The sequence below is a fragment of the Dasypus novemcinctus genome, chromosome 24 (assembly GCF_030445035.2).
Source record: "Dasypus novemcinctus isolate mDasNov1 chromosome 24, mDasNov1.1.hap2, whole genome shotgun sequence".
In the NCBI taxonomy this organism is placed as follows: domain Eukaryota; kingdom Metazoa; phylum Chordata; class Mammalia; order Cingulata; family Dasypodidae; genus Dasypus; species Dasypus novemcinctus.
Genome location: NC_080696.1, coordinates 53,054,274 through 53,077,288, shown reverse-complemented (window position 1 = coordinate 53,077,288; position 23,015 = coordinate 53,054,274). Strand labels below are relative to the sequence as shown.

The window sequence follows — 23,015 nt, the reverse complement described above, 5'->3', positions numbered from 1 at the left end:
CGGGCCCGTGTTCTCAACCCCGGCACCATCTGACTCTTTGCTAGTGGAGACCTTTTCATAGCAGGCGAGAACAAGAGTGCATCTGTATTCTTTTTCATAGCTCCAAAACGTTTCATTAAAAGGATGCATCGTCATTTATGTACCCAGGCCTCCACTGATGGTCATTTGGGTTGTTTCATTCTTTTGCCATTTCAGACAATGCTTCCATGTGTTTGTGTGTAATTTCACATGAGTCTAAAAATATCTGCAGGGTAAATGCCCAGAATTCAAAATGCTGGGTCAAAACACACAAACATCAATCATTTTGATTACTATGACCTCACCATTGGAAATTTTATCCCAAACTTCCACCAGCTAGTCACAAAATACTGACTTTTCTCCCCTCCATCCAGTAGGAGTCTGTTTGGCTCTCACATCAGGAGCACCAACTACATTGCTTTGTCAAATCAGCCTTAAAAGTCGTGTCCAGGAACAGTTAAGACTTGCCATTGTGCAGTCAGAACCTCAAGGAATGTCAGGCATCACTAAGTCTGGCTTCAGTTTCATTACCTCCTTTTTTAGCCATTCCATTACAGGGCTCTTAAAAGCATCCAGAACTAGCATCACCTGAGGTCGTTATTTAATGCTGTCTGCACCCTGCAGCCACCTGTTCAAAATCTCTGGCTGCCTAGCCCCTCCCCCAGAGATTCTGACCTGGTTGATCTGGGCAGGACCTGGACAGCCAGAGGTTAAAAAACTCTCCAAGTGAATCTCCAGTGTCCAAAAGTTGGGAAACACAGGAAAATCATATATTCCAGATGCACAATTGGGCTGATTGCTTTACATTGAGAAGTAAATCACTGGAAAAGGTTGAAGAAAAACATATGGAACATATTATTTGAAAATTTAACATACTAAAAAAAATACATTTATCCCACATTTTCTGCCTTTTCAAACATCAGGGTTTGGAACCACCAGGTTATGGGTCTTCTAGAAATACTGCTTTGTGGTTCAAAAGACTCAATGAGAGAATTTCTAGTAATTTGAAACTTCATAGGGATTGGATATAAGTGACTCCCACTTTGCCAAAAGATAATTTGGAAGAAAAACAAATCTTCTGTCTGTGTATAGATATGTGAATGCACCATGGTCTTGTAGCTTTAAAACAATCCCTAAATGGTGCCATTCTACACAGTCTTTGGCACCTTGCTTTAATCCCTTCACAGTCTGCTCCGTGGGCCATCTGTGTCTGTACGTAGAGATGCTCCTCTTTCTTTTTCACTGCTGCATGGTTTTCCTGAGTGCAAGCACACCATAATTAATTTAATGGTGAGATCGAGAACTGGTGATCCGTGGGCCATTGTTGACCTGCAGAGAAGTTTTTGTGGCCTGCATGGTTTAAATTTTCTTAATTAGATGCCAACATGAAAAACGTTAAGATGCCACAGACACCTGGCTTTCAGCACCTCTTGGACACCCCGGCCCTTTGGCCGTGCTGGGCCGTATTGTTCTGTGGGGCTGGTGGGACCCGTCGGGGGAGCTGAGCAGGGGCTGCCCCCACCCTCCGTTCCCCACGGCCCCTTCCTAGTCTTCCTCTCTCATTTCCCTGGAGGTATCTGAACTTGAAGCCCTGGATCCATATGTCTCCTCCGATGTCAGGTGGGTTGTTTCGGATGCCATGTGGGTGAAGCTGTGTTGAGCCTGCTCCTGCCGGTCTCCTTGTGCTTTGGCTGACGTTGCTGTGGGATCAGACCCTGGGAAGGGGAAGTGCTGCTTCATGTGTAGTGTTTCTTCCCCTGCTATGTAGAGACATGGAATCCATTTAGTACATATCACTGAGCACCTACTATGGGCCAGGTGCTGGGGACACCGAGGCAAGAAAGACAGACAAGGCGCCCCCTGCCCAGGAGGCAGGGAGGGTGAGACCAACAAGAAGCAAGTGAATATTTAAAGGCCTCCCCAGGGGGTGGCTGCATTAGTATTGGAAAATTAGACTTTATCAAACACTGTTATAAGAGACAAAGAGGACGTTATATATCGGTAAAAGGGCCAATTCAACAAGATTTAACAATTATGAACATCTATGCACCTAACAGCAAAGTGCCAAAATATCTGAAGCACAAATTGACAGAATTAGAGAAACAGACAGCTCTACAATAATAGTTGGAAATTTGACTTACAAAACTGTAGAGAACATCTAAACAGAAGATCAGTAAGGAAACAGAGGACCTGAACAAACTATAAGCCAACTAGATTTAACCAACATATGTAGCCCACTTCACCAACAGCGGAGTCCACATTCTTTTCAAGTACACCCTGATCATCTTTATGATAGACTATACAGAAGGACACAAGAAAAGTCCAAATAAATTTTAGAATATTGATATCTTAAAAAGTGACCTCTCTGACCACAATGGAAATAAGCTAGAAATCAGTAACAGAAGGAAACTGGAAAGTTTACAAATATGTGGAAATTAAATAGCATACCTTCTTTTTAAAGATTTATTTTTTCCCCTCCACCCCCCAGTTGTCTGCTGTGTCCATTCACTGTGTGTTCTGTAACCGCTTCTAAATAGCATACTTTTGAACAACCAATTGGTTAAAGAAATTGCAAAGAAAAGTAGAAAATTCTTAGAGGCAAATGAAAATAAAGACACAGCCTACCAAAACTATGGGATGCAGTGAAGGCAGTGCTCAGAATACCTATAATAAAAAAGAAAAAAGATTTCAAATTAATAACCTAACTTTATATCTTAATGAACTAGAAATCCAAAGTTAGCAGAAGAAGGGAAATAATTATAGAGAATAAATGAAATAGAGAATAGAAAAATCATTGGGAGAATACAACAAAAAGCTGGTTCCTTGAAAAAAAAATCAGTAAAATCGATGACTCACTAGAATAACAAAAAAAGAAAGAAGCAGAAAGGAAAATGTTAATATCTCTAATGACTGTACAAAAATAAAAAAAAGGATTATAATAGACTATTATAAACAATTGTATGCCAACAAACTAGATAATCAAATGGCAAATTCCTAGAAATACGTCAATTACTCAAATTGACTCAAGGAGTAGAAAACATCAACAAATGTATAACAAGTATAAATGTTGAATCAATAACCAAAAATCTTCCACCAAAGAAAAGTTCAAGACCAGATGGCTTCCCTGGTGAATTCTAGCAAACATTTGAAGAATTAATACCAATCCTTCTCAAACTCTTCCAAAGAATTTAAGAGGAGGGACACTTCTAATTCATTCAGCATTACTCTGATACCAAAGCCTGGTAAAGACATCACAAGAAAAGAAAACTATAAACCAATTTCCTTTATAGATGCAAAAGTCCTTATTGCAATATTAGCAAATGAATCCAATGGCATATTAAAGAGATTATACCCCATGACTCCCAGAAATCCTTCTTTTCTTTATCCAGTTTACACAAACCTGCTGGAATGTTTTCCCTGTAATGGTCAGTTATTTTAAAAAAAGAGTTCTGTCCTCAGCCTCCCCAACTTGCTTCTTCCTGGTTCACTATCCTCCAAGTGTCTTCCTCGACACGCCTGGTTTCTGGGCGTCTCTGCCTCTCCTGCCGCTGCCCTCACCGGCTGACACCTGCCTCTCACCTCACCACGCTGCCTCCCTGCTATTCACCCTGTGTAAAAACCCTTTAGAATTCCTGGAAATGAAATACATGCTCACTGAAGACCAAAACAGGATACAGGATAAATTCTAGCCTGGAAACAGAATTGCTAAATTAGGAAATGGTACTAAGGAATTAATGAAAAATGTGCAGAGAGAGGTAAAAACAAAGAGATAGATAAATAAGAAAGTAAAGGGGCTTCCCACTGGCTTTGCCAGTGAACGGGGCCTGTCCCTGCAAGTCCCTTGCCCTCAGGAGCCCCCCCACCCTCATGGGAGGTCAGGGCAGGGCGGCCCTCGGCACCTCCTGTGCTCTGTCCCTGCAGGGGAGAAGGACCACGTGTGCAAGGTCAAAAGCTGCCTGTGGAAGCTGCTGTCCCCCACCAGGCTGGCCACCCGGGCCCACCGGAGCAGCTGGCTGGAGAGTTACCTGCTGCAGCTGGAGGAGATGGGCGTGTCGGAGGAGATGCAGGCGCGGGCCCTGGTGCTGCAGCTCTGGGCCACACAGGTGGGCGTGCGCGTATGAGTACATGTGTGCAGGTGTGGATGTGTGGTTGTGCTTGAGGGAGTGCGCGTGTGGGAGTGCACAGGTGTGTCTGTGTGACTGGGCACGTGCAGGTGGTCATGGGCTTGGGAGTGCATCTGTGTTGCAGATTTCCTTGCATGAGTGCATGCAGATGTGTGTGTGTTTGCACATGTGCAGGTATGTGCATGTACGCAGCTGCACAAAGTGTGAATTTGGGAGTGTGTGCTGACAGGAGCACATGTAAGGGTAATCTGTGCACACACCCATCTGCCACGGCTCTGTGACTTTCTCAACTGCCAAATATCATCAGCAGGATCATACATTCTATAAAATTGAAAGCATTTTTTTAAATTTGGAAAAATGTCAAACATAGACAAAAGTTGTGTGAATAGTTTAATGAACTCATGTATAGTTCACCTTGATGCCCAGTTGTTAATATTTTCCCGTATTTGCTTTCTCTCTCTCGTATTGCGACTGTTTTGTTGAAACAATTTACAGACAAGTTGCGGGCATCGGGACTCTTTACCCCTGGTTACTTTCGCACATGCATGTCCTGAGAGCAAGACCGTTCTCTTACATACCCCAGTGCAGTGATCGCATTCAGGGCGTTTATACCACGTGCCTGGCTGTGAGCTCATGTGCATCCACATTCCAGTAGCGACAGTTGTCTCAATAATGTCCTGCACAGCAGTTCTCGGTTCAGGATCTGATCCAGGACCGCACGTTGCATTTCATCATTCTGCCTCTTTGGTTTTCTTTACACTCAGACAGTTTCTGTGTCTGTTTTTCATGACCTTGACATTTTTTGAAGTATGCAGACCAGTTATTTTGTAGAATCATTTAAAAGTTCCACAGTGTACTTAACCACAAGCCACTAAGACCCAGCTCTTGTGTTGCTTCTATTTCAGTTGTGGGGTAGGGATGGGCAGACAGTCAAAGAAACATATATTTGGTGATTTTAGATGCTGATGGGCAGGATATAAAACAGGGTCTTGGGTAGAGAGATCCGGGGGATTTGCTTTAGCCAGGACAGTTGGGGAGGCCTCTCTGAGGAGGAAATGTCTGAACTGAGCCCCTAATGATAAGAAAGAGCCAGAATCAGGGACTTGGGGGAAGATGTCGGGAGCGAACATTCCTGTTAGTGGAAACAGCAAGTGCAAAGGTCCTGGGGTTGGATCATGCTAGACGTTTGGGAAACAGCAAGCAATCGAGTGTGGCTGAAGCAGAGTGAGCGGGGGGGTGGGGAGTAACCATGGAGGGCCTGTGGGTCCCAGGAAGGACTTGGGCTTTTACTCTGGGTGAGTCCTGAGCAGAGAGGAGAGAGCAGAACAGGGCCACTAGTGGCCCAGGTGAGAGATGATGGTGGCAGGACAAGGCGGTGGCCGTAGAGGTGCTAAGGGGCGGACGGGCTCTGGAAACATTGGGCAGGCAGAGCTAGAGGATTTGGTAATGGACCAGATATGGGTGGGAGAGAAAGAGAGGAGGGGCGGGTGCTGCGAGCCCCCAGGCCTGGTTCCTGTCCTCGCCCCTGGCCCAGGGCCCCCCTTCTTCTCTTGACCCCACTTTGGCAATGACAGTTGGATAGACTGATGTTTCTGGGTCATTCTTCTCCCATCGACTTGCAACTTGTTTTTAGTTTTCTCTCAGAGCTATGAACTGTCCTTGCGGGCAGAGGCTGGTGAGGGTGGGGGGCTGTATTTAATTTACTAAGTAGCCTCCCCCACCCCAATTTGTGTCTAGTAACCTATTTAGGGGCAGAGACAACTTGAACTCCACACTTCCCTCAGAGGCCCTTTCAGGAGTGTCCCCCACCAGCAGGACTGGATGCTGTCTGGGCTCTCTGGGGGGCATGAGGGACAGAAAACCCAGGAAACAGCCTTTGGCAGGGCCAGGGGGACTGGGTCGGAGCCGGGCACAGGGCGTCCTCTGAGGCTGAGTCGCTGGCCGCGTCCAGAGTTCAGGCAGCAGGGACGACCCTTCAAGAGCTGGAGTCGTAAGGGCAGGGCCAGGAGGCTGTGCAGCCCAGCGGCTCGGGCCCTGGCTCTGACCTACCTGCCTGTGTTTGAATGCTGACTTTGCCACTTCCTGGCAAGTCACTTAACCTATCTGTGCCCCAGTTTCCTCATCTGTAAAATGGAGATGGTAGCACCTTCCTCAAGGGGTTGTCGTAAGGATGAAAGGAAACGATATTGGGAAAATGCCTGTCACGGTGCTAGGCCTATGGGGAGCCCTGTGGAGCTTGCTATTCCACAGAGAAGTAGCGAGGGCCGGCTCTGGCCAGGTGTCGTTCTAGAAGCTGGGGACAGAGCAGTGAACAGCACAGATCAAAATCCCTGTCTTTCTGGAGTTAACATTCTGGTAGGAGAAGACAGACAAACAAGTAGGCATATAATATATGAGATAAAAAGTGGAAAAAATAAAGCAGGGAAAAGGAATCGCGGATGGAAGAGAGCAGGGGCTATTTTAAATAGGAGGTCGAGGAGGTCCAGACCTCATAAGTAGGTGACATCTGAGCTGAGGGGGCCGCGGGAGGAGAGCTGGCAAAGGCCAGAGCTGCTCAGGTGCTTGGGCTGACCCCCCTGCCGGGCAGTCACAGGACAGGTTCCCTCTGTGCTCACCGTCCAGCTGCCTCGCTCCCTCGGCCGCATCAGCCCGTCCCAGTCCTCTCGTGTGGCTTGGCCTTTGGCCTTGATCTACAGCCCCAGCCCCGTGGCCCGGGCACTCCTGGGCGGTCGTAAGGGGCAGGGGAGGGGGCCACGTGCGCTGCTGCAGGGGCACCAGCGTCTGATCCGGCCCAGCCCGCCCAGTCGAGATCCTGATCATGGAAGCTAAACTCCCAGAGGCCCTGCGACACGGGGGTGGGTGCGGGGAGCAAAAGCACAGGATTTAGAGTCAGACAGGCTTGGGAGGACTCCCAGTTCCGCCCCAAACTAGTTGCCTGATGTTGGACAAGTCACCGCCCTTCTGGACTTCAGTTTCACTCTGTAAAGAGGTGGGTAGTGAGAATGATAGCTGTGCACAGGGCCGGTATTTTCTTTTCCTTCAGTGGTTTTATTTGGAAAGAATTTTAGATTATAGAAGAGTTGCAAAAATAATACTGAGAGTTCCCAAATACCCGCTTCCCCTAAGCCATAACCACATACATTTATCAAAACGAAGACATTAGCATTGGTCCATTGCTATTGACTAAAATCCATACCTTATTGAGCTTTCCGCAGTTTTTCCACTGCTGCCCTTTGTCTCTTCCAGGCTCCAGTCCAGGATACCACATTACATTTAGGGTAAATTTTTATTCCCTTTATTTTTAAAGTCACAATATCTGAAAACTAAATCTCTGTCACTTCACACCCCTCGGCTCTGCTTTCCTCGGTGTGGGCTTTATCCTCGGGCAGGCTGGCCTGGTGTGATGCAAGATGGTGGCCAGCAGCTCTAGGCACTTTAGCAATCCAGGGGGAAGAGGCCTCTCCCACCCAGGACTTCTAGCACAAATCCCAAGTCTGATGCTCACTGGCCAGGCCTGGTCACGTGTCCTCTCTGAGGGATCTCTGGGCCCGATTGGCCAGGCCTGGTCACATGTCCACACCTGAAGTCTAGAGGGGCAGGGCTCAGCCCCAGGGGATCCGCACAGACTGAGAGTGAAGTGGAGCACTGCTGCCCAAAGATGAGGGAAAGGAGGGGGCAGGCGAGGGGCGGGCGAGGGGCAGGCGAGGGGCGGGCATCCGCACTCTTGCCCACTGCGGGGCAGGCCACAGGGCAGGGAGGAGGCAGCCAGATGGTGTGTGGGGAGAGCCGCAGACAGGGACACCTGTTCTCGACTTTGTCTCCAGTGGTAGGGAATGAGATTAGACCAGAAATGTCCTGGGTAGACTGAGGCAAGGCCCCACGGGGGGAAAGCTTCCCTGCCAGGATCGCTGCTTCAGGAGCTCCAGGGACCGTGGGATCACACGCATGCGCACTTGCTCACACGCGCATCTGCTCAGCCGGCGACCTCAGTCGCATACTTGACTTTTCCTGAAAGCCCGGATGAGCCGGTGTGTCCCCCTCCCGCTTTGTAATTAATGAGCAGGGGCCCTGTCTGACCATCTGCGCAAGATTAAATGGCCTTGGCGTTGAGTTAACCCAACGCTGAATTATTTACCACCCTCGTTCCCTGGGCTATTGAAGGGATGGACAGCAGGCAGGGAGGGACCGCGCCGTCTCGCCCCGACCTCAGGCGCTGAAGGGAAGCCCAGAGAAGGCCCGAACCTTCTCGCTTTTTTCCTCACCCTGGGGTCGGGCCGTGGCCGTGGAGGGGCAACGAGGCTGAGCACCTGCCCGGGCCAGCACGGGGGGCGTTGGCGCCCGCCTCCGGGAGCCCTTGTGGCCGCCGGGGACCGGCATTTTTACTAGCCCCGTTAGTCCCGAGACCCAGAGGGTGGAGGGGACTTGTCCAGAGACACAGGCAGTGGGGAGCTGGGACTGGACCCCCACCCTGGTCCCGGCCAGGGCCCTTCCCCGTCCACCTCCCAGGCTGCCTTGGAACCCCTCAGGGCAAAGCGACACAGATGCGTATTTGACACAGGTCGCTGAGCGCCCCCTGCTGCTGGGCGGTGGGGAGGGGCTAAGGGGTACTTAGCCCCGACTTTTCCTTTTCCGTGGAAGGTGATACTGGGTGGCGGGTGGCGGGTGGCGGCTGGGGCTGATGGGAAGGTTGAACGAGGGAATGGGAACCTGGCGTTTCCTTGGTGCTGACTTCACAGTAGCTTAAGACAAAGGACGGAGAAGCCACCTGGCCATCAGCAATGCTTTGCTACCTTTCTTTGTGGCCTTTGCCCAGGTTTTTCTGTGGTTGAGATCCTGCAGCTTTGGAAAGTTCAACTTCTTCTTTTGCTTAATCTTGTATCATGCACATTTTTCTGCATCATTGCAGATCACTATAAAAAATCATTTAAAGCTCTTCTGTTTCACTTAAAAGTAGTGCATCCATTAAAAACAAGAAACAACAGTTTAAAAGCAGAGAAGAACCGGTCTCCCCCCACCGCTCGCCCCAGTCCTCACGGCTCCACACCCACAGGCAACCTCAGCCACCAGTTTCTTTGTGTGCGCGTGTGACAATAAACAGAAATAATTTATTACCCAGAAATGTGGTACAGAAAAGGATTGCAAATTGTTTAAGTGTTGGGACAAATTTTTGTTTTTCACTCACTTTAATTAGAATTAAGTCATATTTTCCAGTTGTACACTTTTGCTTTTTGTTTCATAGTTTTGTTTAATTTAAATTATTTAAATAGTAATAGAACATTTAATTCTTGTTTTTATCTTGCTAAGTTAAAAATAATACCTAATAGGTTTTTTGTTTAAAAAAAAAACAAAAACAGTTTTATTGAGATGCCTTCTCATGCTATACAATCCATCCAAAGTGGATGGTCAATGGCTGTCAATATAAGCCACCAGTTTCCTGTGTCTCTTCTAGAGATGGTCCGTGCCTCTCCCTATTTATCCTTCTCTAAAAATACACACAAATGGTAGCACACTGGGCCCCTGTTCTGCATCTTGCTGTTTGCACATTTCCGTATGTCTTGGCCACCACCCCTTAGCAGTAGGCCCAGAGCCGGCTTCTTTTTAACAACTGCCTGCATCACTGCTCCGTGGACGGCTCATCATTCACCCGGCTGATCTATTCTTGTTTGCAGGCTTCTGCTATTACAGTACCCTTGCAGTTAAGTGTCCTTGTACATATGTCCTTTTGCCTGTATGTGATTATGTCTGTAATGGAATTACTGGGTAAACATGATATATAATGACAAATATTCCATTATTATGAGTGAATAGGATTAGTCATTTATGGTAGACAAAAATCTTCCCTCAAATTGAGTTTAGTTGGTATTCCACCTGTGTCTGGAACTCATTGAAGGGTGCTCTGTGCACATTTTTTTAAATTGTCTTTTTTTAATAGATAAATAGATCACATAAATTGTTATGTTAAAAAGCATAAGAGGTTCCTATATACCCTACTCCCCACCCCACCCCCTCTGTGCACATTTTAACCAGAAGCCAAATAGCTGAGTATTAAAATCTTCAGCCAAGGCTGAACCCTTGGAGAAAGAAATTCCACCCATTTTCCTAATTACTTAACTACTGGTGAGTTTTAAATAATTTTTGTTCAAGAAGTTAACACATTTCACAGTCATGGTTGATTATTGCTGTGTTTTGCTTTATATGTACACACATGCAAACACGCACATGTGTTTTTCAAGCAACTGATAGAATTTTAACATATAAAGTATAAAGTGATATCCCAAATTACGTTGAAAATGATTAACTATCTTTGAAAGCAAGCATTTAGATATTGTATCCATTAGCTATTGTTGTGTAACAAAGAACTACAAAACTCAATGCTTGGCTGATTAGTGTTTGTTTCGCTCACATGTCTGTGGGTTAGGTTGAGTCAGCTGATCTATCCTGGGCTCAGCCGGGGCAGTTCAGCTCCACTCCATGTCTTTCTCATCCCTATCTTGGGACCAGCGGGCCAGCCAGGTGTGTCTCTCACGGCAGTGACAGACATGCACACCTGGAAACACACATGTCTCTTAAGGCCTAGGCTTAGGACTGCCAGGCTGCCAATTCTGTCTCATTGCAAGTCACATGGCTGAACCCAAAGTCAAGGGGCAGGGGAAATACACTCTGCCTCTTTGATGGGAACACCAGCCAAGTCACATGGTAAGGGGTATGGAGACAGAGAAGGGCGAAGAATTAGGGCCAATGATGCTGTAATTCCCAGATGCCCTTTTTTTATTACTGGCATTTTCCCACTGATTTAGCTACAGAGATTACCTGTGTGACCTCGGAGCCAGTGATTTCACTCAAGGTCATGAACACCAGGAATGGCCTTGAAGTCAACACTGGCTAGGCCAAAGTCAAAAGGCGGGTTTTGGCCATGACCCAAGGCCGAGGATAGACCTTGTTCATCCCTAGACGGGTGGCAGGGCTTGGAACCCAGGCCTAATGACCCCCCACGCCTTGGCCAGGGCTGTGCCCTTGACATAGACCAGCCAGCTCCTGCCCAGGTCTGCCCTCGGCAGGTGTAACGGGAGCTCCTTCTCGTTGCAGGGGAATATGGGTCCCACCGCCTTCTGGCTCCTGCTCTTCCTCCTCAAGCACCCCGAGGCCCTGGCTGCCATCCGTGGAGAGCTCCAGAATGTCCTCTGGCAGGCGGAGCAGCCCGTGTCACAGATGACCACCCTCCCTCAGAAGGTTTTAGACAGCATGCCTGTGCTCGGTGAGCTGGTCAGACCCGAAGGTAGCCCCAGAGACTGGGTCATGGTGGGCCCTCCCCTCCAGGCCCTCCCCAGCACAGCAGCCATCCCCGGGGTCCACTGGTGCTTTCTAACCTGGGGGCTTCCTGGGCCTCCTGTCTCCTCAGACCCGACGTCTCCATGCCCCAGGTCTCAGTTGCACGAGGCTTATGGTCTCAGGAGGGCGTTTTTGGTGGCCTCTGACAGAAAACCTAAGTTAAACTGGCTGAAGCAGAACAAGGACTAAACTTCAGAGGTGTATGGCTTCAGGCACAGGTGGATCCAGGTGCTTTACCAAGGCCATCGGGACTCAGCCTCTCCATCTCAGGCCTGTTTTCCATCGTGTTGGCTCCAGTCCTCAGGCTGCGAGGTGGCCACCAGCAACGCCAGGCTGACGTGGTCTCCGCTCTGGGAGAGTGCAACTCATTCAGCATTCCTGCCCAAATTCCCAGGAATGTGTTTCATTGCCTCTCTTTGGGTCAGATGCCAATTGTGAGGCCCAGAGGGTTAGGGTCTCATTGGACCTTTTAGCCCCACCCCAGGAGCTTGGCATTAAACCTTCAGGCTCAACCCCTGAGAGCGAGGGAGGGGTGGCTCCCAGGAGAAGGGGGGATGTGTTCTGGGGAGGCAGAAACAACCACTGTCAATGGGCCCACCCTCTCCCCAGCCTTCTCTGATTTCTCCCTGGCTCCCACCTTCCTTCACAGAACCGGAATCTTCTCATGTCCGAGGTCTCTGAGGGGCCATAGTGATCACATCTCATCATCTGACCTTTTTCTGCCTTGCTGTGTGACTGTGGCCAAGTCTTCTACCTTCTCTGAGCTTCTGACCTTCCTCTGTAAAGTAAGGGCTGGGGTGGGATTTGAACAAGTAAGAGGACAGCCTGCTGACCCTTCCTTGCACCTGCGCCTTGCAGACAGTGTGCTGAGTGAGAGCCTCAGGCTCACAGCTGCACCTTTCATCACCCGCGAGGTCGTGATGGACCTGGCCATGCCCATGGCAGACGGGCGGGAATTCACCCTTCGACGCGGTGACCGCCTCCTCCTCTTCCCCTTCCTGAGTCCCCAGAAGGACCCGGAAATCTACACAGAGCCAGAGGTAAATGGCAGTGTGCCTCGGCATTCAGGGGACCGTGGCGAAATTTGGTAGCGTCAGGATCAGCCAGAATTGAGTGGCAGCCTGGCTCTGTTGCTTGTTTGCTGTGTGACCTTGCCCAGTTTACTTCACCTCTGTGCCTCTGTTTACCCACCTGTGGAATGGACATCATAATGGCACCTGTCTCATGGGGTTGTCATGAAGATTAAATGAGATTATGTAAGAGAAGGCCTGCATGGCACCTGAGGCCCACTGAGGGCTCTGTAAGTGATAGCTGTGAATGTCATTGCTGAGCAGTTTTCCTTTTCTCAGATTATGATGTCAGCTTCCCAATACTTTCCCCCATCCCTACACTTCAAGTTGAGGCAGACTTTCACAAAAACTAATCTATTTGGATGCTTTCAGTAGGCCAAGCCATCTACCCACCCATCCATCTACCCACCCATCCACCCATCCTTCCATCTATCTATCCACTCACCCACCCATCTCCCCACCTACCCATCTAATCTATCCATCCATTTACCCAGCCACCCACCCATCTAACCATCCATCTGTCTGTCCATCCATCCATCTATCCATATTCACCTATCCATCCATCCATCCACCCATCCATCCATCCATCCATCCATTCATCTGTCCACTGGTCCATTGACCTATCCTTCCACCCATCTTTTATTAAACACCTATCTGTGCCTGCCCTGTGCTCAGGTAGTGTCTTTTCCTTACTACTGTACAACATAACTAAAGGAAATTGGTATTCTCTTTTTAAAAAAATATTTTCAATTTCATTTATTTTAAATTACAAAAGTAGTGTGTACTTCTCATAAAGTAGAAATACATATAGAAATATGTAAAGTAAAATTTTAAATTCTCCTCCCCGTCCAGTTCCAGAGACCACCCTAACAATGGTTTGGGGTTTACCCTTTAAATTGTTTTTATGCCTCTGCACACCCATACTCACAGGAATAGATAGGATCATACAAGGCATACTATTCTGAAACTTGCTTTTCTCATTTAACAACGAGTCTTCGAAATTCTCTCCATGTCGGTACACACAAACCAACCTCAGCCTTTTAAACAACTGTCATAATTTTTTAACCAGTCTATCAGTTAACATGGTTTCCAGATTTTCCCTCTTATAAACAAGACAGCAATGAACATCTTTATACATACATGTTTTGGGGTGGAAGTATATGTGTCAGAAGCGGAGCTTTTTTCCTATTTTAGGTATTCAAATACAATCGATTCTTGAACCCCGATGGATCGGAGAAGAAGGACTTCTACAAGGACGGGAAACGGCTGAAGAACTACAACATGCCGTGGGGAGCGGGGCACAATCAATGCCTTGGGCGGAGCTACGCAGTCAACAGCATCAAACAGTGAGCGCGGCGTGGGCGGGGCCTGAGGGGGCGGGGCCTGAGGGGCGGGGCTCGGCCAGGGGCTGCCTAAGGCAGAGGCTCCAGATGGACCGCCCGTGAGCGGCGGCCCGTCCACAGATTGATTTGACCTGCACAATGTTTTCAAAACGTGTGCCAGCTTTTAAAAATCAGAACACACATGGGGAAAAAACCAGATTTGTGGTTTCTTTTGATTTAATCAGATCCAGCAACAGGTTCTTGCCTCCAAACCTGGTGTCCAATAGCAAGCATGGGTAATACTAAACACTGGGCCATCTGTCCAGCTGAGGACGGCTGTCCATCTACTGCTGCCGGACCATGTTCAGAGCCTCTCGGCAGGAACTGGCTGAATTCATTGTTCCCCTTGGTTTTTTCTTGGTACCAAGAGCCCCACAAATTCTCTTCCCTTGACCCTGAGAGCTTTGCTTCCCACAATTGCAAACACATTGGAGCAGGGGTTATGAACGCCATGTAGTCCTCTGAGCTGGGTGACCTTTCTCAACCTCTGCTTCCTCAACTGTAAAATGGGGATAGTGATCACAACTCCATCTCAGGGCTATCAGGAAAAATGAATGGATCATATTTTTAAGTAATTGATCCATTGCCTGGCTCATTGTGGGCATTTGATGTTAGTTTGTTATGATAATTATTAATATTATAAATATACCAGGCATTATGCTGGTCTAAGTGAATGAGCACGTAACATTTACCTTTTTGGCCTCAGTTTTCTCATCAGTAAAATGGGCACCATTATTCTCAGTTCTGCTCAAATGCTCCATACATGTTCCCAAAAATCATCCCCTGTGCAAAATCACATGTTTAAAACCACAGGGATTATGGGGAAAATGGAGTTGGGAGCTCAGCGCACAAAAACTTAATGACACATTTTTTAAAAAGATAGGAATCCAGTAAAAAACGTTAGCACATTTACACATGTTAAGAAATACATAAAATACATAAATACTACAATAAATACGGCCCTTCTTGAAAAAGCCCTGAAGTTTGCTGATGGACGTGGGCGTCAGAGGGGCTGCAGCCCGTGAGCTGCTATGAAGCGGTGGAAGATTATCCGGAATCAGGGGAGGTTGCAGCACCGGTGGTGAGTGGGTGTGGCTCATGCCTCACGCTGTGAACTGAGGGAGCTGGGGGATGTCTAGGTGTGCCCAGCTGTGTCTTCTGTGAATTCCTGCACCGCTTGGTTCAGCCAGGTGCAGTTTGTTGTGTTTTTTTGGGTGGAGATTTTTACATTCACCTAGTGTTTCTTGCCAAGGAACTTCCACATAAGCAAACACGGAATACACCTTATGCTCCCATCGTTCCCCGATACTTCAGTCACGATGTAGCAAATTCATGTATTCATAACGAAGTGCTCTAGAACTGACATTCCTGCCTCAGAACGTTTTTGTACAGGTAAAAGAGACAATAGATACTAAATGCATAGCACAGTGGTTGGCACATACTGGTTTGTTTGTTTTTTTTTCCTTTACTGTCTTGATAAATTAGCTAATTGTGTTATTTTTATCTCACCTAATTCATGATAACTCTGCTTAGTAGGTATCAGCCTAAAACCGAGTCTAGAGAAGTCAAAGCATTTGCCACGGTCACATCCCTAGGAAGTGGGGGTGCCAGGATTCAAATCCAGGTGTGGGTTCAGAACCCCCGCCCTATGTAAACTCGGTCTCTGTCTTCCCGCAACTTCAAGAAACTGGAAGAGGGGCACCGATTACATCATGGGCACAGTAGCTTTGCATACTTATTATGGAAGTTTTCCAGAAGATGGCAGTAAAGAGCGTTTGCTCTTGCAAAATTGTTAGATTATCAAAGATGGCAGTAAAATGTCTTGAGGGAGGGATACCTGTTTCTAATTCTCAGAAAGGCACTTCATGGGTTAGCAGCCGCCCTGATGGGCCAACAGTCAGTTCCAGGCTGAGAAAGGCAGGATGTGTGTGGCCAGGAGGAGTCAGGGTAAGCTAGGCTGTGCTGCTATAAGGGACACCCCCCAAGTCTCAGTGGCTTGTAACCACAAACATGTATTTCTCCCTTGTAAAACATCAACTGTGGATTTGGGGGCTGCCCTCTGTGCAGCGACTCAGAGGCCAGGCTCTTTCCATCTTCTGGCTCTCCCATCACACCAATAGGCCTGCAGGGGAAAAGGGTACTAGAGAGTCACTCACTGCCTCCTAAATGCTGTGGCCTGGAATTGACACCCATCCCTGTGGCTCACAGCCCATTAGCCAGACCTAGGCCATTGGCCCGCCAGACCCCAAGGGGGCTGGAAAGTGTGGCCTCTGCTCTCCTTGCTCACTCTCCTTCTTTCCCCACTTTTCTTAAAGTGAGGGTTGTGGTCAAAGTCAGGAAGAAGCTATTGCTTTCCTGCCTTATTCCAAACAAGCTCGCCTCAACCTCAGGCATCTCTTTCCAGATTTGTGATCCTGGTCCTGGTGCACTTTGACCTGGAGCTGATCAGCCCGGATGTGGAGATCCCTGAATTTGACCTCAGCAGGTATGGCTTCGGTCTGATGCAACCAGAACGCGATGTGCCCGTCCGTTACCGCATTCGGCCTTGAGATCCGGGAGCAGTCCACGTACTCACCTTCGCCCAGCACGTCCTCGTCCTCCAGCCTCCGGGCCCGCCCTCCGGCCTCCCAGCTTCCTCTGTCTGCATGGCCCAGGTGCAGAGCTCAGATCGCCTGTCAGGGTCAGCATTACCACTTCCCTGCTTTTTGTCCTAGAAGGTTGTGTACAGGGAGGGGCAAGACAGGAAGCTTGAGAGAAGGTGAATGAACAGAAGACATTGAAAGCTCTGTGGATTATCTGCTACAAAGTTTTGGTTCCAAAATCAAGCTCTTTGTGCATTCAGCTCATCTCACTCCCCTCACCTTATGATTCCAAAAAAGCTAGTGCAAAAAAAAAAAAAAAAGTGCTTTCAGCAATTGTAACAAATGACCCACACCAATGCAAGATGTTAATAATAGGGTGGTATATAAAACCTTGTATTTTATGCATGATGGTTCTGTAAACCCACAACTTCTCTAAACAAAACAAAAGAATTCCCTGGGGGGGGGGCCCTTCCAAGTACTTAACAACTGGTACGTTCTGGACCTTACCCAATCAACAGCTGCTGGCCATTAAAAAGCCAGTCGGAACCTAGCCGTGTGTCCGTTGAAATCAGCTTGCCCCACAACATATTATTAACCAGTTACAGCCCAAGGAGCCCCCCCTAGAATATCTGCGTCCTGAGACACCCCATTTGTTGGCACCCCTCTCTTCTCTGTTCACACCGAGACTTGAGAAAATGCAGGAGTATTTTCCCGGCGCTCATTCACCCGGGCTGCAGCACGTGGACTCGGAACACTGGGCTCCGGGGAGCAGCGTTCTCGGTTCTCGATTTAGAACAGAGATGGGCTCTCCTAGTGCTGAGACTCAGGTGGGGAACTGAGGCACACACGCCCGTTGGGGGGGCTGGAGGGAACCAGCCTGGGATCCTTCGACTGGTCAAGCCAAAAAGAGAGGAGGTGTTGATTTTACGAAGCTCCAACTCTGGGCATGCTTCAGCCTGCAGACATGTTTTATTTGGCCTACACTTAAAACAATTTAAAGTTGTTGCTATCGTATAATCTTTGGCAGAGTTAATTCCAAATGTCCAGTTGCCCTAGAAAACCAGGGTGATTTGGCCACACTCGGCCCACCTTCCCAAGGGCAACAACTGGCCAGAGTCACCCCCTTTATGCGGGGCACACGCTGTCTGGTTCCTCAGGACCCCGGCTTGCTCTGCTTCTCCGCTGACGGGACCTCCTGCTCTTCTGTCCCAACTCTGAGAAGTGACGGTGTAGGAAGCGAGCAAGTACCAGTCCTCAGACCAATTGTGCATCCCATTCTGGATATGACACCCTTTGAACAAAGAGATCAGTGATGAAAACTCACCTTCACCTCAGGTTTAAGGGGAAAAAACAGGTGAAACAGAAAAATTCCTGGAAATCTTTATTATGATAGTAAGTGTATTAGTATTAGCTTCTGGTTTTTGAGTACCCTCCAAATGCCTGTAGCAGGCATTGTAGCCATCATATTTCTACTCCTCAGAGCAGCTCCATGAAGAGAGGATGGTCATGTTCTCTTTACAGCTGAGAAAACAGGTTCAGAGAGGTGAAGTGACTTGCCCAGGGTCACAGAGCTTGTTAGCTGGTAGAGCCTGGAAAACAGACATATTGTCCCACAAGCAAATCCCGGATGGACAGCTCTTCGTCCCTTGGGCTCAAGGGAGTGGCAGTGGGACAGGTCTGTTTGGAGAGTGGATAGGGCCCGAGACATCCACATGTGGATGCATCACATGAGACAACCACACACGCGCGCGTGCACGCACACAGCTAGGCCCCTGTAGATTAGCTAGAGGGAGAGGAAAAGACTTGAGACCTCCAAATGTTCTGGGGGCTAGTCTCTCCTCGGAGCAGTGCCAGGATTCCCAGACACACTGTGATTGGCAGGAGGCGGGATATCCCCAGGGAAACCCATCTTTACGCCTGGGTGACCCCCGCCGCCACCGGCTTCTTAACTCTGCAGGAAATCAGGGCTGTCAGCCTTGCGTGGGAGGACAGAGCCGGTTTCCATGGCAACGCTCAGCTGCCTCATCCCCTGCTTGGAAGGGAAGGAAGACGGCTCGCAGAAATAGCTGCAGGAAGATCTCTGTGTGTGGCTGCAACCTTGGCATGCTGGGGGAAAGCCCTTTGTGATCCCCCCTTCCAAATCAGGGCTGGGTTGTCACCGAGTCTAGCTCCTCGCCTGTGTTCCAAAAAGGGCCAGTTCCCTTTAAAGGTGACATCTCCTTGGAGCCCTGATTATTAGGGAATTATTACAGGAAAAGATGATTCTCTCAGCAGGCAGTTCTAGCTGGTACCCAAGTACAGTTTTGGAAACAATGATTTAAACCCTTCTTTGTTTTCATTGTTATTATGTTTCTTTTTTCTTTTCTTTCTTCTTTTTAAAATACAGGTTATAGAGAAAAAAGGGAGAATTGAGTGAGTTAACTACTGGGTACAGATTGCTTAGGAAGATGCCCGAACATCACTGTATTTCTTCATACTTTACTTTAGAAACACAAAATTGCAAGGCCCCTGTTAAAAATACTCTTAAGTTTATCTTATAATACCTATATACCTAATGAAGTGTTTCCTTACTATCGTCATTATTGTCATTATTATTTGCTATATTTTGTTTTGTTTACCAAATATCTTCCTTTAAACAGACTCACTTTTTAAACTTAAAATAAATTTGTTTAAAAAGGGAGCTTTTCTCGATCGCCGCAGGTAATGCACAGCATGTATCACTCACTGCCAAAACCAGAAAGTGACAGTGAAAATTACCTTTTCTGGGGAGGGGGCTGCGTGCTGGTGCCGCCAAGGCTGTAAACTGAGATCTGAGAGTCTCTCTCTTCTGTTACAAAATGAGACCAGTAGGAATTAGAGCAGTGCTAAAGCCACACCAGCACCACCCGGAGACTTTCTCCTCAGCATCATCAGAGGGGGTGACAGGGACAGGAGAGAGAATATGTGCTGACCACAACAGTCACCTGTCCACTGCCTGGGCTGTGTGTTGTCCAGGTCACCTCCTACCACCCATGCTCCCCTGCCCACAGTGAGCCAGCGATGTCCTACCCTTCCCATTTCCAGATGGAGAAACAGACCAGAGAGTTGAAATATCTCGCCCAAAGTCGTTAGTTTTAATGTGGTTTTGTTGTTGCTGTTGTTTTTAATAACTACAGTGTTTCGCGAAAGCACCGATTGCTAGGCCTTGCTGTTTTAATAAAGAGTTCTATTTTCACATAAATTGTTGTGTAGAAACATGCTAAAATATATTAAACCATCCTTGTTTGTGGAACTGCCTCTTAGTGTGATTCAGCTCAATTGTTGGCTATGTCCAGCTTTGGCTATGAATGACAGACACCTCAGAGTAGCAGTTGCTTAAACATGGCAAGCATTTCTTTCTCTCTTGTGCAGATATAGAAGAACCAAGATGGTGTGGCCTCTTCACAATCACCAGATTCCTTCCTTCTGGTTCTCCTACCATATGTAACTAGTGGTTTCTATGTCAGGGTCCAGTATGGCTGTAGGACCTCCAGACATTTTGTCCACATTCTAACCACCAGGAAGGAGGAAGGAGCATAGTACATCTCATGCTGCTTCCATCCCATTCATCAGAGCTTACGTGGCACTCCTTGCTACACAGGAGGCTGGGAAATGTAGTCTTTCTCTCAGGAGGCAGGTGAAGGGTCATGTTTCCCAGCCTTAGTAGCACTGTGTTATACTCTCCAGCTTACCAGGAATGATCTGAGCCATAATATATGGCCAGCATTTGACCTCCCTGAACCACTGACTTTAGCCAATATATAGTTTGAGCCTGTTTTTAATCCGCTCTGAGAATCTGTCTTTTAATTGGTGTATTTAGACCATTCACACCTAAAGTGATTATTTGATATAGTTGGATTAATATCTACCATATTTGTATCTGTTTTGTATTTGTTGCTCTCTTTTTTGTCTTCCATTCTTTTTCTAGCTTCTCTAGTTTTAATCATTTTATATGATTCCATTTTTTGTCCTCTATTAGCATATCAAATATACTTATAAAAAAATTTTAGTGGTTTCCCTGGAGTTTATAATACATCTAATCTAAGGCCGCTTTCAAATAATACTATACCATGTTACAGATAGTGCAGGTATGTTATAACAGCATATTCCCAAATCGCCCCTCCCATCCCTTATTACATTACTGTCATTCATTTTACTTATCCATAAGCTATAAGTGTCTAATATATTGTTGATATTATTTTGAACAAGCTGTTATCTGATAGATCAGTTAAGAATAAGAAAAATGATAGTTTACCTTCATTTATTCCTTCTTGAACACTCTTTTTTATATAGATATAGGTTTCTGACTTCTATTTGTTTGTCTGAGAAAGTATTTGTTTCTCCTTCACTTTTGAAGGTTTATTTTACTGGACAAATAATTCTAGGTTGGTGTTTTTATTAAATATTTCACTCCAATCTCTTCTTGCTGGCATGACTTAAGAGGAGAAGTCTGATGTGGTTCTTATCCTTGTTCCTCAACAGGTAAGGTGCTTCAAGAGTTTCTTTTTGTCTTTGATTTTCTGAAGTTTGAATATGATATGCCTAGGTATAGAGCCTACTTGGTGTTTTCTGAGCTTCCTAGATCTATGGTTTGGAGCCTGGCAATGATTTTGGAAAATTCTGACATTATTAGTTCAAATATTTCTTCTGGTTTTTTTTCTTTCTTTCTTCTCTTTCTGGTATTCCCATTACATGTATGTAATACCTTTTCAATTGTCCTACAGTTCTTCTATATTCTATTCTGTCTTTTTCATTCTTTCTTCTCTTTGTAGTTCAGTTTTAGAAGTTTCTATTGGGAAACGGACTTGGCCCAGTGGTTAGGGCGTCCGTCTACCACATGGGAGGTCCGCGGTTCAAACCCTGGGCCTCCTTGACCCATGTGGAGCTGGCCCATGCACAGTGCTGATGCATGCAAGAAGTGCCCTGCCACGCAGGAGTGTCCCCGTGTAGGGGAGCCCCACGCACAAGGAGTGCGCCCCGTAAGGAAAGCCGCCCAGCGTGAAAGAAAGAGCAGCTTGCCCAGGAATGGCGCCGCCCACACTTCCCGTGCCACTGACGACAACAGAAGCGGACAAAGAAACAAGACACAGCAAATAGACACAGAGAACAGACAACCGGGGAGAGGGGGGGAATTAAATAAGTAAATAAATCTTTAAAAAAAAAAAAAAAAGAAGAAGTTTCTATTGATGTATATCTTCAAGCCCACTGATTCTTTCCTCTGCAGTGTCCAGTCTACTGATTAGTCCATCAAAGGCATTCTTCATTTCATATGACCCAATGAGATGGTCAGAAAAGTCTGCAGGGAGTTTCTAGGAAGGGTTTTCTTCCATAATGAAAGGAAATGTAGGAGGAGATGCTCTTCCTTCCTTCCTATCTTAGAGTTGTCATGTGAGAACATGGCAGCCATCTTGTGACCATGAGGACAGGAGAATCTCAGAGAAATCAACTAAGAATCCTGAGACCTAAGAATCCTGAGACCAAACCCTGGCATGACTTACTTCTGGATTTCATGTTAAATGAGGTAGTAAATGTCCTTGTTTACATGTCAAGTAGCACAAGCCCTGCCTGGGTTTGAGCCATTTAGTACCAGGGCAATTTGGGGCATCTCTCTGTGTCCTAGTTTCTTCACCTGTAAAATAAGGACAATAACATCTCCCTGATAGAGTTATTGGGAACACTAAATGAGTTAATGTTGTCACTTACAGCCAATGGAGGAGACAGAAAAATGAGTATCATAAGTTAGCCCCATTAATAGAGCTCCCCAGAGGAAGCAGGAACTAAGAGCATAGGGAGGCAGGGAATCTGGGCTTTGAAAGGTGAATAGGAGTCCACCCTATGGGGGAAAAGATCGTTTGGGGGGAAGCAAAAACAGATTTTCTCTATCAGTTATCTGTTGCTATGTAATAAACTCCTGTTTTAGTTTCCTGGCTGAAACAAATTCCATACAATGAGTTGGCTTAACAACAAGAATCTGTTGGCTCCTGGTTTCAGAGGCTAGAAGACTTGCTTCCTCCCAGGGTCAGTGTTTCCTGACTGGCTGACAATCTTTGGGGTTCCTCAGTTTGGAGTCTCCGAGGCCACAGCAGAAACTGAGCTCAGGAGAAGTCCTTTAAAACAGCCATTTTCATTCTGAAATAAAATGTCAGATCAGTCACTTCCTTCCTTCAATGCACTTGAAGGAAATCCATCCACCTCCTGCAGTCCTCACCTGCATGCTCTTGCCTCTGTTTTTCATCCCCGTTCCTTCGGCCCACCCTCCTCATACACTCGGTCCTGGCTACACCTGTCATCTCCTTCATCCTCCACCTTGTTCTGCCCCAGGGCCTTTGTACCTACTCTCCCTTCTATCTTTGTCTTGGGATGCCCTTCCCCACGCTTTTCCCAGCTTGCTGATTCCTCCTGATTTATGTCTCACCTGCATGTCACTGCTTCAGGAATTTCTTGATCTGAATTCAATGTCCCTTCCATTATTCTCACCCTCATACTTTTGCT

The 23,015-nt window shown here is 47.1% G+C and overlaps 1 protein-coding gene and 1 long non-coding RNA gene across 3 annotated transcripts in view; one reads left to right on the top strand and one right to left on the bottom strand.

The window, feature by feature from the left end:
* Positions 1-19,781, top strand: part of PTGIS (prostaglandin I2 synthase) — a 49,975-nt gene extending 30,194 nt beyond the window's left edge. For both annotated transcript variants that reach the window (XM_058287215.2, XM_058287216.2), the window contains exons 6-10: positions 3,940-4,121; positions 11,229-11,397; positions 12,330-12,511; positions 13,736-13,887; positions 16,328-19,781. In XM_058287215.2, coding sequence (XP_058143198.1) covers positions 3,940-4,121; positions 11,229-11,397; positions 12,330-12,511; positions 13,736-13,887; positions 16,328-16,472 — 830 coding nt within the window. In that variant the 3' untranslated portion in view covers positions 16,473-19,781. The remainder of the gene's footprint in view (positions 1-3,939; positions 4,122-11,228; positions 11,398-12,329; positions 12,512-13,735; positions 13,888-16,327) is intronic.
* Positions 1,620-7,484, bottom strand: LOC131275794 (uncharacterized). The gene is made up of 3 exons (XR_009183250.1): positions 7,339-7,484; positions 2,644-2,682; positions 1,620-1,778 (listed from the first exon to the last, which is right to left on the bottom strand). It is a non-coding gene; the product is annotated as an uncharacterized lncRNA (long non-coding RNA).
* Positions 19,782-23,015: the final 3,234 nt, after the last annotated feature.